The sequence below is a fragment of the Cervus canadensis genome, chromosome 25 (assembly GCF_019320065.1).
Source record: "Cervus canadensis isolate Bull #8, Minnesota chromosome 25, ASM1932006v1, whole genome shotgun sequence".
Lineage (NCBI taxonomy): Eukaryota > Metazoa > Chordata > Mammalia > Artiodactyla > Cervidae > Cervus > Cervus canadensis.
The window spans coordinates 26074714-26091623 of NC_057410.1; the positions used below are offsets into that span (position 1 = coordinate 26074714).

At 48.9% G+C, this 16910-nt stretch overlaps 3 protein-coding genes across 4 annotated transcripts in view; 2 read left to right on the plus strand and 1 right to left on the minus strand.

The window, feature by feature from the left end:
• RACGAP1 (Rac GTPase activating protein 1) overlaps positions 1 to 5649 on the minus strand; it is a 30592-nt gene extending 24943 nt beyond the window's left edge. Inside the window, exon 1 of the mRNA XM_043447353.1 lies at positions 5631 to 5649. The gene's annotated coding sequence lies outside the window, so the exon portion shown is untranslated. The remainder of the gene's footprint in view (positions 1 to 5630) is intronic.
• The window catches only part of LOC122427692 (tubulin alpha-1C chain), a 1128437-nt gene that overhangs the window by 683570 nt on the left and 427957 nt on the right, over positions 1 to 16910 (plus strand). The window lies entirely within an intron of this gene.
• LOC122427706 lies at positions 5044 to 8306 on the plus strand. Of its 2 annotated transcripts, none has more exons than XM_043447384.1 (2): positions 5044 to 5718; positions 8115 to 8306. In XM_043447384.1, exons 1-2 carry the CDS (start codon positions 5105 to 5107, stop codon positions 8137 to 8139), a joined length of 639 nt encoding a protein of 212 aa, XP_043303319.1. In that variant the 5' UTR covers positions 5044 to 5104; the 3' UTR covers positions 8140 to 8306. The 2 variants fall into 2 exon arrangements, 1 of the variants encoding a protein (XP_043303319.1); XR_006265514.1 differs by lacking the exon at positions 5044 to 5718 and adding an exon at positions 5723 to 6030.

Genomic DNA, 16910 nt, shown 5'->3' on the forward strand with positions numbered 1-16910 from the left:
CGCACACGCCAGGGCAACGGAGAAGGGCGGGGACAAGAATAGGCATGCGCATTCTGATAGAGCGACGCCAAAGGCAGCCATCTTGACTAAGGTCAACAGTTTAGGGGGTTTTCTTTCTCCCTTTCCCCCACTCCCTCCGGAGCCCTTTCTTGAAGGCATTCAAGATACCATGTTGACTAAGGGCAAATGACACTTTTTGAGGGCAAATTATTCTGGGCCTGTTTTCCCCAGACCCGGAAATAGGACTTTTGGAAATTCTTAACTGATCAGTGGATCATCTCTCCATTGAATAGGAAGAATTCCGGAAGATTTACTGAGCTGACAGTTCAGTTCAGTTCAGTCCCTCAGTCGACTCTTTGTCACCCCCATGGACTGCAGCTCGCCGGGTCTCCCTGTCCATCACTAACTCCCGGAGTTTACTCAGACTCTTGTCCATGGAGTCGGTGATGCCATCCAACCATATCATCCTCTGTCGTCCCCTTCTCCCACCTTCAATCTTTCCCAGCATCAGGGTCTTTTCCAATGAGTCAGTTCGCATCAGGTGGCCAAAGTATTGGTGTTTCAGCTTCAGCATCAGTCGTTCCAATGAATATTCAGGACTGAGTCCCTTTAGGATGGACTGGTTGGATCTCCTTACAGTCCAAGGGACTCTCAAGAGTCTTCTCCAATACCACAATTCAAAAGCATCCATTCTTCAGCGCTCAGCTTTCTTTATAGTTTCTCACATCCATTCATGACTACTGGAAAAAACATACTTTGACTAGGCAGACCTTTGTTAGCAAAGTGATGTCTCTGCTTTTTAATATGCTGTCTAGGTTGGTCATAACTTTTCTTCCAAGGAGTAAGCGTCTTGTAATTTCATGGCTGCAGTCACCATCTGCAGTGATTTTGGAACCCCCAAAAATAAAGTCTGACACTGTTTCCATTGCCTCCCCATCTATTTGCCATGAAGTGATGGGACCAGATGCCATGATCTTAGTTTTCTGAATGTTGAGTTTTAAGCCAACTTTTTCCACTCTCCTCTTTCACTTTCATCAAGAGGCTCTTTAGTTCTTCTTCGCTTTCTGCCATGAGGTTGGTGTCATCTGCATATCTGAGATTACTGATATTTTTCCTGACAAGCTTGATTCCAACTTGTGCTTCATCCAGCCCAGCGTTTCTCATGATGTACTCTGCATATAAGTTAGATAAGCAGGGTGACAATATACAGCCTTGATGTACTCCTTTCCTGGTTTGGAACCAGTCTGTTGTTCCATGTCCAGTTTTAACTGTCACTTCCTGACCCGCATACAGGTTTCTCAAGAGGCAGGTCAGGTGGTGTGGTATTCCCATCTCTTCCAGAATTTTCCACAGTTTATTGTGATCCACACAGTCAAAGGCTTTGTCATAGTCAATAAAGCAGAAGTTGATGTTTTTCCGGAACTCTCTTGCTTTTTCGATGATCCAGCAGATGTTGGCAATTTGATCTCTGGTTCCTCTGCCTTTTCTAAATCCAGCTTGAACATCTGGAAGTTCACAATTCACATGCTGTTGAAGCCTGGCTTGGAGAATTTTGAGCATTACTTTGCTAGCATGTGAGATGAGTGCAATTGTGTGGTAGTTTGAGCATTCTTTGGCATTGCCTTCCTTTGGGATTGGAATGAAACTGACCTTTTCCAGTCCTGTGGCCACAGCTGTTTTCCAGATTTGCTGGCATATTGAGTGCAGTACTTTCACAGCATCATCTTTTAGGATTTGAAATAGCTCAACTGGAATCCCATCACCTCCACTAGCTTTGTTTGTAGTGATGCCTCCTAAGGCCCACTTGACTTCACATTCCAGGATGTCTGGCTCTAGGTGAGTAATCACACCATCGTGATTATTGGGGTCATGAAGATATTTTTTGTATAGTTCTTCTGTGTATTGTTGCCACCTCTTCTTAATATCTTCAGCTTCTGTTAGGTCCATACCATTCCCATCCTTTATTGTGCCCATCTTTGCATGAAATGTTCCCTTGATCTCTCTAATTCTCTTGAAGAGATCTCTAGTCTTTCCCATTCTATTGTTTTCCTCTATTGCTTTGCACTGAGGAAGGCTTTCTTATCTCTCCTTGCTATTCTTTGGAACTCTGCATTCAAATGGGTATATCTTTCCTTTTCTTCTTTTGCCTTTTGCTTCTCTTCTTTTCACAGCTATTTGTAAGGCCTCCTGAGACAAGAGAGTTTACATTACAACCACATAGCACAGAGCTCTACTGATTCTTACTACACATAATATTGTTGTTTTTGTTCAGTCGCTAAATCCTGTCCAACTCTTTGAGACCTCATGAATTGCAGCATGCCAGGCTTCTCTGTCCATCACTATCTCCTTGAGTTTGCTCAAACTCGTGTCCATTGAGTGAGTGGTGCCATCCAACCATCTCATCCTCTGTCATCCCCTTCTCCTCTTGCCCTCAACTTTTCCCAGCATCAGAGTTTTTTTCCTGTGTCAGCTCTTCACATCACGTGGCCAAAGTATTGGAGCTTCAGCTTCAGCATCAGTCTTTCCAATGAATATTCAGGACTGATCTCCTTTAGGATGGACTGGTTGGATCTCCTTGCAGTCCAAGGGACTCTCAAGAGTCTTATCCAACACCACAGTTCAAAAGCATCATTTCTTCGGCAATCAGCTTTCTTTATAGTCCAACTCTCACATCCATACAGGACTACTAGAAAAACCATAGCTTTGACACATGTGATGTACTCTGAACTATTTTTTTCCTGTTCTTCTACCACCACCCCTGCATTAGCCTGTGCCTCCTTACACCTATAACACAACACATACAAAGACAGAATTTGTGTAAAGTGCTTTAAAGCACAGATGAGGAATCAATTAATCCGAGTGGGAGTGTTAGAAAAGTCTACAGAGAGTTGATACCTGAGCTGGGACATAAAGTGTGAATAGGAATTTACCCAATAGAAAGGGGTGGCAAATTCCTGGCAATGGGAGGATCATGTGACATCTCAGAAATGAGCCACACGTGTATATATTATAAATACACAAGCAAAGGATTTATGAAGGTTTAGTGCTGTGAAGGAATATTTACCTCACCATGCAGGTAATTTTGGGTGTTCAGTGGGTATGATGCCTCTTGCAGCTTCAGCCGAATGAGGGGAAGAAGACGTTAGCAAAGAATGACCAGACTAAGAAGGGATGGGACTTTATCCTATAATTGACACAATGAGAAGATAATAGAGCCTGGGTTGACTCTGATTATGCTTGCATTTTACATGGGTTGTATGCTCAAATGGGGGCTTCCCTGATGGCTCAGTAATAAGGAATCCACCTGCAATGCAGGAGACTGCCTGCATTGCAGGAAACCTGGGTTGGGAAGATCCCCTGGAGAAGGAAATGGAAACCCACTCCAGTATTCTTGCCCAGAAAATTTCATGGACAGAGGAACCTTGTAGGCTACAGTTCATAGGGTCGCAAGCGTTGGACATGACTTAGTAACTAAACCACGACCACCATGCTCAAATGGCATGGAGGATTGTTAGAGAGAGGAAAATCTGAAGGTAGAAAGACTCTTGCTTCATTGTTAGGGAGAGGACCCAAGACAAGTGGCAGTGGGAATGGAAAGGAGGGGACAGGTGGCAAAGATATTCATGAAATGAAATGGATTTATTAAATGATTAGGGGCTGAGGGAGAGAAGGGGGTGTAAAATGACTGAGTTCTCACCCTCTCCCCTTCAACCCTTATCCAATACTTAGAACAAGTCTTTTTTTTTTTAATATTCTTTTGTTTTTTTCTTTTATCATTTGGCTGCACTGGGTCTTAGTCGCTGGTGCGCAGGCTTCTCATTGTGGTGGCAGAGAGCAGGCTCCAGGGCAGGCAGGCTCAGTAGTTGCTGCTCGCGGGTTTTCTAGAGCACAAGGACTTCAGTAGCTGTGGCCTGTGAGATTCGTCACCCCATGGCATGTGGAATCTTCTCAGGTCAGGGATCAAACCTGTGTCCCCTGCATTAGCAGGTAGATTCTTAACCACTGGACTACCAGAGAAGTCCTACTTCAGCACTGTTCTTAAGTATCTCTTTGTATGTATCCACTTCTTCCTATCTTCTCCACCTTAATCCCAACTCAGTTGTCCAAGCCATCAGTGAATCTGGTTACTCTTCACTTGCATTTTTTTACACCCTGAATGATTTTTTAAGAATGTAATTCTAATCATGCCTCTCTTGTTTAAAACCATTAATGACTTCAACTTCCTCCTCAATAAAGACCAAAATCCTTAACAAGGCTCTCCTAACCTGGCCCTGGCTTGCCCTTAGAGCTGCACTTCATGACCCTCTGGTATTTCCAGCTCCTCTTTCCCACCCTCACAGCCTCTTCCCCTGGCTAAATTTTCCTAATCCTTTGCAGCAGCTGAGATGTTTTCTGCCTTGCTCAAGGTCTCCGAGGCCTAAAGCCATGCCTTTCCCTATAAGCTTCCCTAGCACGACTTCCTCCCACAGGTCAGCTCATCTTTTTCATCTTCCTGGTTCTTCTAGTCACCAGCTATATGGACTTGAAGTCATCTGTGCCTTTGCTCACTTGTCTAGGAATGGAAATCATAATAATACCTATTTCATAGATAAGTGAGCCGTCCATGTAAAACACTTCGCACAGTTCCTGGCACACAGTGAGTGCCCACCAAATATTCCTGATTTTACCTACAAGACCATAAACTTCCAGAGAACAGAGATGGTACTCCTCTCATTTACTGCTATGATCTCTTGCTTTTGCAGCTCCAATAAATAGTCATGTGAGGGAGCTGAGGTGCATTCAATAGGACAGTGGAAGCATTCCACCCCATCACCCAAACTCTGTGTCCCAAATGATGGATGAGGGTTGGTGATACTGACCTCTCCCCCATTCCTCCCTTCACCCAAAGCACCACCACACCCTTCCCATTCCACTCAACCCCCTTCCCTGCTACACCAGCCCTTGAGAATGTGTGTGGGGGGTAGGGGGGATTTTTAAACCCCTTTCTTATCAAACTGTAGTTCTCTGGGTCGGGAGGCATCCTGGAGCTGTGATGGGAAAGCGTGAGAACTGATGCCAGAAAGCACGCATTCGATTCCCGGCCCTGCCACCTATTAGAGGCAAGATGTTGGCTTGGTTATTTAATCTCTCGCATTGGGAGAGCCCCACGCACCGGGTGGTTCGGAGGAACCAGCGAGGTAATGGTTGTAAGAGGGCCTCTGCCTGCTGGACCGCGCCGTCGAAGGGTGCATTAGCTCCGTTACGCCCGCCCTCGCCGCTGCGCGAGGCAGAGCCCTCGTCTTACCCGCTCCCGCGGCCGCCGCGGCGCGCCGGAGCCGCTAATGGGATTTATGCTAATGGAAGGACGCGGATGGCCGGTCGAGCGCGCTGCCCCGGCGCCCTCGCGCCCCACCTCGCGTCAGGCGGGCCGCCTGCCCAGAAGTCGCGACCGGGGAACCGGCGCCGTCGGTCGCTGGGCAGTAGGGGGGCGGGGGGATGGGAAGGCCTGGCTGGGCTGGAGGAGACGCGGCCCCAGCGGCGGGCCGTCTGGTTGCCGCCCAGTGTTTGTCTTCATCCTCTCTCCCCATTTCGGCTTTTATCTCCCAGTTCCTTCTCATTTGCTCTCCATCTCTACGGGTCTTACTCCCTACCTCCATTCAAGAATTCCTGTTCCCTTTGTCAATTACACCAGCACGTGTGGAGCACTTCTGCGTTCCAGGCAGTGCGCTGGGCGCGCCGGTGAGGTGGGGTGGGGTACACGCCGCGCAGAGTACGGAGATGCGGAGTGTGTCCCCAGGGCTTCGGGGCGGGGGGAGCAAGCCCTCTTCTGGCTGGGAATCAGGGAGGAAGAGGCATTTGAATTGAGCTGGAGGAATGGATAGGATCCCAACGGGGAGGGGAATGGGAAGTGAAGTAGTCAGAAGTGTTTAGAGAAGATGGAGAAATTAATCCAGCGTGGCGGAAGTGCAAGAATCTTGATAGGGGGTGGTAAAGGCTGGAGGGAATTTTGGTATCACAGAATAAGAGACCTTGAATACGAAGCCGTATAAGGTAAGTTTAATTCTCCAGGCACTAGTGAGCCATTGAAGGTTTTTTTTTTTTTTTTAAGCAAATAGCAGGCGAGAACTTCCTGTTCTCTTAAGAGAAGCACCAAAGCTTATTGGTAAAATGCATGGGCTCAGGAGTTATACTGGCCCTGGTTTAAGGTCTACTTCTGTCACTTATGTGTTGTGTGATGGGCAGCTTGACTTGTCTGTGCCTCCATTTCCATATGTATTAAATGGGGGTGATAATTATAGTCTAAAGGGCTGTTGGGAGGATTAAATGAGAGAGTGTGTGCAAAACTCTTAGCACAGTGCCTGGCATATAGTAAGGGCTCCATTTAAGTATTAGTTCTTATTTCTTTGTGTCTCCCTGTCTTCTTTTGTTTTTACTTTCTTCTGATGACCTCCCTCTCACTGAAAACAAAACAAATCTTCCCAAACCCATGTTTTTCCTTCCCCATGCCTAGGAATCACCCTCTCACAAGGAATAATGTGTTGAATTGAATCAGGCTCTAATACAACCAAGTCCCCTTTTAGACACATCTGTGCCTCTCCCAGGTGTCCAGGTTCCTTAGACCATTGCCTAGGGGAAGAGATGCAGTTATTGAGGTCCTGAACTTCTTTCTGCTAAATTCCAGCCTCCTTAAAAGCCAAGACCACAGTGCTTCCATGTGCCTGACCTGCAGTAGGTTCCTTCTCTAGACCTAGGGATTCTCAAGTATGCATCAGAATCCCCTCAAGGGTTCTTGTTGAAACAGGTTGCTGGGCCCATGGTTAGAGTTTCTGGTCATTAAGTCTTTGGTAGGGCCTGAGGACTTGCATTTCTAATGCATTTCCAAGTGATGCTGATGCTACTGATGGGGTGACTACACTGAGAACCCAGTGCTCTAGAATTGCTGTTGAATGGCTACCCCCAAGAAAGTAAAGTAGCCTCACCACCCCTTTCCTGCCCAGCTGGTCATGAGAATGCAAAATATGTGTCCAAGACCTAGAATCATGAAGAGTGAGACTAGGGAATTTTCTAAAAACTTCCCAAGTGATTCTGATGTGCAAACAAGTTTGAGACTCACTGGAAAATCCCATGGAAGGAGGAGCATGGTAGGCTACAGTCCATAGGGTCACAAAGAGTCAAATAGGACTGAGCGACTTCACTTTCACTTTTCACTTTTACCTTGTACTGCCCCTCCATCCCCCCTCCCACCAACACTAGTGTACTCTCCTTCTCACTGTGCCCACCTCAGCTGACCCATCAAGCACTACCGCCTGCCCATGCTTCACTCAGAGGATGCTCAGCTACTCTGAGTTCAAGGTGGCTGGAATTGTAGGGAGACAGGCTGAGAAAAGGAAGAGGAAAGTAGCTGGTTCTGAAACATGACCAGAGATTTATGTAAATTGTAACAGGTAGCACCACTACTAATTCTTAACCCTGGAAGTTAAGTCAAGAGCCAGTTCTTGGAGTCAGGCCTGGAATCAGATCTGGGCTCTCTCTGTCTCTGTTCAACTTCTGCTATCTGTTGATATGAGGTTTAAAAAGGAGATCATGGATTCAAAGTTCTCTTCCCCAGCTGTTGCTATGTATCCAGAACTTTCACCCACATTTCATTAGATTCTCTCAACAGTCATATGGGACAAGCTAAGTATTATTCCCACAGGGAGGGGAAGGTTCAACTGCTAGTTCCCTCCCATTTTACAGACGACAAAGGTGAGTCTCAGAGAAGTTAAATGACTTGTCTGAAGTCTGCGCAGTTTGGGTTAATAGGGCAAGTGCTGGAAGCAGAGCAGACTGTCGTCTCTACTTATTCTCTGTCTGTTCCTCTGCCTCGCCTTCCCCTGGGTCCCTTTTGCAACCCCTCTAGGCTTGTTTTACCTGCTCTGAATTCAAGGAAGATGGGATGCGCTCTCCGCACTTCTTGGGGATGGTCTTGCTCTCCTGCCCATCACCCAACCCTCTGCCTGCAGCTTCCTGCCTAGTTAGGCCCCTATAGGGCTGAAACTGGCAGTCCCTGGGGCAAATATCTACCCTGAATTCAAATTCTGGTGCAACTGCCTCGCGAGCTGTGTGAATTTAAACAGATCTCTTCTGCTCTCCAGGCTTGTCTCTGCATCAGTGACATAAGGAGTGGTTTGAGTCCATCGTTCCCAAATTTAGAGGCCTCGGAGTAATCACAGGAGATTTAGCCCCTGGTGCCATAAAGACTATGAGTAACCCATCTGTGTGTAACTGATTGACTATGTGTAACTGTATGATTGCTGGGGGATGAATAAAATGCAAATGAGTTTTAATGATGAGATCCAGAACTCAGTCATTATGGTGCTTTCTCAATCAACGGATATCAAAAATACAACTGCTGGAATTCCCTGTCAGTCCAATGTTTAGGACTCAGCACTTTCACTGCCAAGAAACTGGGTTCAGCCCCCGTTGGAAATTAAAATCTCGCAAGCCGTGCAGCGTGACCCCTCCCAAAAACAAAACAAAACAACACTAATAACATGTCAGGGTCTTGGAAGTTTTTTGGAATGAAAAAGTTTGGAAATCCTTTGGAGGCCCTTTGAAGGGCCATCCTGCAAAGCTACAAGAGGGAAGGGATTTTAGGCCACTAGGGGGCGCTGCAGCCTGGTGCGATGTGGAAACGGCGTGAGAGAGCTGTTCCAAACTGAGAGAGGATACCACCCAGGTTCCAGTCCTGGGTCTAGAAGCAATAACGAAGACATGTTACACACACATAAGGCTCTGTAAGGGAGATGTATCTCCAGATCTGAGGGAGGTAAGAGACCCAGAGGGGACCCAGCATAGTGCATACACCTGAGTCAGTCCCTTCTGGTTAGACCTGGAGTTCCAGTTCCTGGCCTGGCTCATAGGAAAGTTCTCACATTCCACTTCAGCTATCTTCAGACAAGGAAGGGAGGAGGAAAGAAAAGGTACCAGCAAGGCACAGATGGCCGTCCCGAGGGAGTGGTCTTGGCATGAACCTCCGGAGTGTGGGGAACAGAAGGAGATCTGGGGAGGCAGGGAATCCTTTCTGAAGGAGTTGGGGGGCAATCAGAGAGGAGCAGAAGGTCAGTTCAGGCAGAGATTCTGTCTGAAAAAGGAGTAATTATGAGAAGACCTTTGCTAAGATCTGGGCTGCCTCACCCGGTGGTAAGCAGCAGCAGCTCACTGCCAGAGGGGAGGACAGCAGAGGCCGGCACCGTCCTCTACTTTCAGCCCCTCACCCGCCCCACCCCAACCCTGCTGATCCCCAGGCAGAGCTCTGACCCAGCTCAGGCTCTCCAATCAGAAGTTTCTCCCTGGCAAGGGCCAGAGAACTTTGAAGAGAGAAGTGGATTTCCACACAATATAGCCCCAAGGCTGAGGCCCTGTCACACTCATAGACTGTCAGGATCCAGAAAACTTTCCAGCTTAACCTGAAGGTGCACTCAGACAGACAGGTCCGTACCATGACGTGACAGAGGAGCTCTGCCCTGCCCTGGGACAGACAGACAGACACACACAGACACACAAGCTCAGGCTTGATTTAAGCCGAGCAAATGAAAGACCCGGGGCCAGAGCATTGCCTCACTCCCCCAACTTCTCCTCCCTGCCAAACTCCACTCACCAGCTGTTCCCTTCTCACGGCCCCCAAAGGCTCAGAGCAGCAGATTCCTTCCCATAGTCCCTCTGCCCTACCCTACCCCTCCCCCTCTGCCTGGGCTCCAGACACCAGCCCTGACCCCCAGGCTGAGTGTCTCTCAAGAGCCACTCCTCCTGCCCTCCCACACCCCCAGGCCTCCCACGAAGCCTTTTTGAGGTTGCCAAGCATGGTTGGAGGGCATCACCGATTCAATGGACATGAACTTGCGCAAACCCCAGGAGATTATGAAGGACAGGGAGGCGTGCTGCAGTCCTTGGGGTTGCAAAGTGACGGACACGACTTGGCAACTGAACAACAACAAGAGAACCTGAGTGCTCATCTAAGCAGGGAAGACCAGAAAGAGAGGCAGCCAGGCGAGCAGGGGGGCTTCACACTGGCGAGGCTTCTTGGGCAGCGGAGTGGACAGAGGATAGACAGGGTGGGCCAGTCACTCTGGAGGGTGTGGGCAAACCCTGCCTTGCCCCATCTCGTCAGGACCATTTCCCAAGCTTACAATTTTGGCTCCAACACACACACACAAACACACACGCCCAGGCTTGTCTGCTCTGCAGAAGTCTGTTTCCCTGGGGCTCCAGGCCCAGGTTCTTCATTGCCCACCAAGCCTTTCCCATCTGCTTTCACAGGGGACCCTCCATCATGGGTCCCCCACAGAGATCTCCAAATTTTCTAGCCTTTTTCAGCCTTCCAGAGACAAGGCATATCAAATCTGCGATCACTGCAACTGTTCCCTTACAGTCCAGCCTCAGCAACTCCCATCTCAGTGCCTCCCTTCTGCCTCATGAAGGCTTCAAGGCTGGGAGGGAGGTCAGAATGGAGCCCATCCTGGTGAAATGAGAAAAGATTAGAGCAATACATTTGCTGTCAGTGGCAATAAGGCTGCCTGAACAGGGGAGGAGGAATATTTGATTTCAGGCTCTCCAGGGGTCTTGATGGAGGAACACTGGCAGCCTGCAGCCCCAGGCCTGATGGAGTGGGGAAGGCTGGTCCCAGCCCCAGCCAACGAGGGGCCCGGGTGCCCCAGCCCTCCCATCTCAATATTGACCCCATCCTCCACAGTCACCTGCTGAGTTCCAGCTCCCTCCTCTCTCCCCAACCATTATTTCTCCTTTTCCACTGCCAAACTTGCTTCTCCACAGCAGTTTTTCTACTGGTGCAGGGTGGTGGAGCAGAAAGAACACTGCTCTGGGGGCTGGAGAGGAGGCCTGGGTTCTAACCCCCCTACAGCGTCCCTCCAAACCGAAAGACTTCCTGCGAGTTGCTAAGCATCCCTGAGCCTGGGAGCAGGGTGGGGCTGGAGGACAACATGACCTTTGACATCCTGAGGTCACTCAGCCATTCACTGCTTCAGTGGTGTTGGGCAACATCACTTAACCTCTTTGTGCATGTATGCTAAGTCACTTCAGTCTGACTCTTTATGATCCCGTGGTTGTAGCCCACCAGGCTCCTCTGTCCATGGGGATTTTCCAGGCAAGAATATTGGAGTGGCTTGCCATGTCCTCCTCCAGAGCATCTTCCCAACCCAGGGACTGACCTGCATCTCTTATGTCTCTTGCATTGGCAAGTGGGTTCTTTACGACTAGCGCCACCTAGGAAGCCCCTCACCTCTATGAGCTCCCATTTATTCATCCATAAAGTGAAAGTGAAGCAAATAACAAAACCTAGCTATGTCCTCGGAGAAGGCAATGGCACCCCACTCCAGTACTCTTGCCTGGAAAATCCCATGGACGGAGGAGCCTGATGGGCTGCAGTCCATGGGGTCTCGAAGAGTCAGACACGACTGAGCGACTTCACTTTCACTTTTCACTTTCATGCATTGGAGAAGGAAATGGCAACCCACCCCAGTGTTCTTGCCTGGAGAATCCCAGGGACAGGGGAGCCTGGTGGGCTGCTGTCTATGGGGTCACATAGAGTCAGACACGACTGAAGTGACTTAGCAGCAGCAGTAGCAGCAGCTATGTCCTGGGCTTGCCTGGTGGCTCAGATGGTAAAGAATCCATCTATAATGCAGGAGACCTAGGTTCAGTCCCTGGGTTGGGAAGATCCCCTGGAGGAGGGCATGGCAACCCACTCCAGTATTCTTGCCTGGAGAATCCCACGGACAGAGGAGCCTGGTGAGCTACGGTCCATCGGGTCACAAAGAGCTGGACATGACTGAGCGAATAAGCACAGCACAGCTATGTCCCAGGGCATTGGTGATATGAAATCTGTAAACAGTTGTGATGGTTGCATAATTTTGTTTACATGGAATTCGGGGTATGTTTCGTGGCTGAAGGATGGACCTGAGCTTCATCCAGAAGCTCTAGATGTTTCTTTCCTGGCCTAGAATCCTAGCTCTGGACCCTGCCCTCCCCAGTGGGTAGAGCGTGTAGTCTCTCTGGCAAAGTGACAGTGAGAGTGAAAGTCGCTCACTCATGTCCCACTCTTTTCGACCCCACGGTCTGTAGCCTACCAGGCTCCTCTGTCCATGGAATTTTCCAGGCCAGAATACTGGAGTGGGTGGCTGTTCCCTTCTCCAGGGGATCTTCCCAACCCAGGGATCGAATCCAGGTCTCCCTCACTGCAGGCGGATTCTTTATTGTCTGAGCCCCCAGGGAAGCCCTCTGGCAAGGTGGATCAGGGGATTTCCTGGTCAGACAGGCCTGAGCTGAGGAGTTGACTGTCCTGGACCAGTCCTGAAAGACACTCAGGAGGGGGAAGATTTTATTTTATTTTAATTTTTTGGCTGTGCCGTGCAGTATGCTGGATCTTAGTTTTCCAGCTAGGGATCAAACCTGTGCCCCTGCAATGGAGGCTCAGAGTCTTAACCACTGGACTACCAGGGAAGTCCCAGGAGGGAGAGATTTTAGGAGCAGTTGGTCAATTGTATCTACTCCCTAAATCCCCCTATCCTTGAGTCCACATGCGAACAGTGCCCCCTGAAGTTGTGCAGTGTGGCAGGTCTGCCTGGACGGGACTGACACAGCTGCTGTCCAATCTCCAGGTGATGGACGTGGTGCGAGGCAGGGAGACTAGGGGATGGACTTAACATTTTATTTTTAGGCTGCCTGGAATCACATGCAGTGTTTTTCGTATGACGTCTGGTCTACACAACAGCCTGAGAGGCAGGCATAATTGCAGAGAATAACTTGCCTATTGTTATCCACTGGAAGGAACTGTGACTCAGGTTGACTGCGTCCCATCACTCCACACTGCCTCCTGCTGGAAAAGAAGGCTGGAGGCTTCAGCCTCAGGCCTGCCTCCCCCTGGCTGAAGGTTGTTGGTTGTGTTGTGCTCAGTCGCAAGCCCGTGGACTAACCCTAACCCTAACCCTAACCCTAATTAGGTTACTAATCAGGCTACTCTGTCCATGGAATTCTCCAGACAAGTATACTGGAGCAGGTTGTCATTTCCTCTTCCAGAGGATCTTTCCTACCCAGGGATCAAACCTGCATCTCTTACGTCTCCTTCACTGACAGGCAGATTCTTTACCACTGCACCACCTTGGAAGCCTGGAAACAGGGCACATTTTTAACAGCATGGCTCTTCTAAACCAACTTAGCACAGAGAATGCTTTGGAAAGTATAGAGGCCTGCACAAATGCACTAGAAATCCATGTGCTTCTTTTCTGGTTGCAACCTCATTCCCCCCACTCTTCCTCCTCTGCATGGTCTTCCCCTCTAGCCAGATCTCCTCACTTCATTTTCCACCTGACACATCAAGCTGATTCCCGTCTCCTTCCCCTCTGCCTATCCAGATCTCACCAACCTTTGAAGCTTCACTTAAGGGCCTCCTCCTCCATGAAGGCTTTCCTACCACCCAAAGTGGCAATAAGCATAGACTTCCTCGACTTACTAGTCTCTTTTTATGAATGTGTCCTGATTCCCCAAGAGAGACTCCAACAGATTCTCCGAAGACACAGACTATGTCTCCTACTTCTTTGTAATCTTGGGGCTTGCCTAGAGTCTGGTACATAGTGGGTGTTAGAAAGACTGTTGTAGCTGAAGGTGATGATTGTGGTGAGAGTTCTTATGACAGAATTCACATTTGAGTTGAAAGTAGAAGTGAGAGAACTTTCCTGGAAGTCCACTGGTTAAGACTCTTTGCTTCCACTGCAGGGAGAGTGGGTTCGATCCCTGGTTAGGCAACTTAAGATACTGCATGCCATGCAGTGTGGCCAAAAGTTTTAAAAATTAATTAATAAAAAAATAGAGGTGGGGATGATGGTGACGGGGGTTATGACTGTGATGGCAGTCATCATGGTGAGTTTGAGAGCATGGTGGCGTTGGGTGGTGATATTGATGACATGAGTTTAATGATGATGGTAGTAATGGTGGTTAATGATGGTGACAGTGGCTGTACTAATTATTACTGCATAATAGATTACTCACAAAACTTAACAACTCAAACAACACACAATTATTATCTCATAGTTTCTGTGGGTCAGGAATCTGAGCGTGGTTTAGCTCAGTGCCTGTGGCTCTAAGTCTCTCACAAGAACACAATCAAGGTGTCAGCATGGGTTGCCATCTCATCTATGGTCTCCACCAGAGGAGAATCTACTTCCACGCTCACTCAGAGGATAGTTGGCAGTACTCAGTTCCTCTTGGGCTCTTGAATCTCACTGGGTGTCGGCCTGTCTGAGTGGCCCCTTGCCACGTGGGCCTCTCCAGAGGGTTGATGGCTTTCCTCAGTGCAAGAAGGAAGCCACATCTTTTTGTAGCCTCATGTTGAAATAACATCCCATCACTCCTGCTGAGTCCTGTCCACTAGAAGTGAGTCATTAAATACAGCCCACACTTGAGGGGTTAGGATTACACAAAGGCATGAACACCAGGACGGAGGGGTTACTGGGAGTCACCTTAGGGGCTGCCTGCTATGATGGCCGTGGCGCGGATGATGACAGTGGCGGAGAGTGGCTGTTTCGATGATGGAGAATGTGAACGGATTGGGGATGGTAGGGTATCTGAGAGCAAAATCAATGTCCAGTCCATGTTAGAGTTGAAAAGAGGTTCCTCCAAACTAGACCTGGGGCTTCCCAGGTGGTGCTAGTGTTTAGAACCCGCCTGCCAATGCAGGAGACATGAGAGACTCAGGTTCAATCCCTGGGTCAGAAAGATCCCCTGGAGGAGGGTATGGCAACCCACTCCAGTAGTCTTGCCTGGAGAATCCCATGGACAGAGGGGCCTGGTGGGCTACGGTCCATAGGGTTGCACAGAGTTGGACATGACTGAAGCGACTCAGGACGCATGCAAACTAGAGCTGAGCAGAGGAGGCCACTTGACTAGAGCCGGTTATACAAGACTGCTCTCCTCCACCACACTGCAGTCCATTCTCGGTCCAAGTCCAGGTCCATCCCCCTAGAGTCCTCCTTCCCCATTACTTTCTTTGCCAATTTCCCCACCCTAGGCTGATGCTCTTCTTTAGGCAATTAATGAACTAAGTAATCGCCAAATGGAGAGCAATTACCACCAGCAATCGAAGGGAGGAGGGAAAAGAGAGTGGTCAGAGGTCCAAAGGAGACAGAGAGATTCTGCCAGTTTGCGGGCAGTTTGTGGTTCTTTAAAGCTGGGTAAAACGTCCACCCCATCCTGTACAGAGTCCTCATGTCCTCAGTCTCCAGCTCCTCTTCCCTCTAGGACACAGCCCACCACATCCACTACTACCGACCTCCCTTCTCGCGATCCTTCACATAGGCTTTCGCCCGCAGCTTCACTGAGCCCAGGGCAACCCAGCCCCATGCCTCTATCACTTGCCTCTAATCTTCTCTCCCTACTTCTGACTACCTATTTCTTTCTTTTCTTTCTTTCTTTTAACCATGCTGTGCAGCGTGCAGGATTTTAGTTCCATGACTAGGGATCAAACCCGTGCCCCCTGCAGTGGAAGTACAGAGTCTCAACCACTGGATTGTCAGGGAATTCCTTTACCTGCTATTTCTTAAAATCCCCCCAACACCACTCCTGCTTCAGAAGGAGCTTACCTTTTCTGATGCTTCATACCTTCAACGACCACCACCAAGCCTCTTAATCCAATGCCATGGTTTTCAGGTCTGGCAAGCTCAATAAAGCCTACTTCTCTGCAAAAGTCTTCTTAGGCAGCCAGATGATATTGGGTGTCAAGGGGCCAAGTTCTCTTGCAGTACATTCGCCAGGTTGAATGACAGGGATAAAATATATTAGCTTGAGAGGCAGGAGGCCAGGGCTCTAATCTCAGCTTTGTCACTCATTAATAATGCCACTTATATTCTCTGGCTTCAGTGTCCTCATCTGTTAAATGGTGGGTGTTGAAGGTGGGAGGTAAATTAGGTGATCTCTAAAGACCCTGCTGGGGACTTCGCTGGTGGTCCGATGACTAAGACTTCCAACTCCCAAGGCAGGGGGCCTGGGTTTAATCTCTTGTCAGGAAACTAGATCCCACATCTCAGGGTTTGATCCCTTGTCAGGGAACTAGATCTACATGCCACAGCTGAAAAGTCAGTGTGCTACAACTGAAAGATCCCACATGCCACAACTAAGACCTGGTACAGCCAAATAAACAATAAAATATTTTAAAAAGAAATGTATAATTTTTTATACTGTCTTTGAAAAACTTTTTTTTTAAATAAAATAAAGACCTTGCTGGGGGACTTCCCTGGTGGTCCAGTGGTTAAGACTCCATGCTTCCACTGCAGGGGGCGTGGGTTCAATCCGTGGTTGGGGACTTAAGATCCCACATACTGCACAGTGCAGCCAAAAAGTAAAATTTAAAAAAAAAAAAAAAAAGATCTTGCTGGTTCTAAACTTTGATTCTGAGTCCCATGAGGAGGGCGGAGGGTGTGGGTGGAGGGTGCCAGCTACGCTGGAACGCCAAGGGCCACATGGCTAAGAGAACAGTTTCTGTTTGCAAAGGCTCATCAAACTTGGTCACCTGGGGAGCCTTCAACCACTGCATTGTTGCCCAGGGCCACTCCAGCCTTCCTTTTCTGCATCTTCCCAGGCCCCCCAACCCCAGGTGCATGCCCTCAGCATCACCAGCTTCCCCTGTGGACCCTCTGCAGTATATCCAGGCAGTCATTATCTCCCAGCCCTGTCTCCATCACTCACTTCTTTTCCTTCCTTTCCCCCTCTTAGACACCCCCATACTGTCCCCACCTCCTCAGACCAGACCTTTGCCTAGTCTCTTCTGAGTGTGCTAAGTCACTTCAGTCATGTCCAACTCTTTGCCACCCCATGGACTGTAGCCCACCAGGCTCCTCTGTCCATGGGATTCTGCAGGCAAGAATACTGGAGTGGGTTGCCAT

Coding starts and splice junctions, on each gene's coding strand:
- LOC122427706 (XM_043447384.1), top strand. CDS start 5,105: ATGTTGGCTTGGTTATTTAATCTCTCGCATTGGGAGAGCCCCACGCAC. Junction 5,719..8,114: donor GCAGTGCGCTGGGCGCGCCG/GTGAGGTGGGGT, acceptor TCTGCTCTCCAG/GCTTGTCTCTGCATCAGTGA.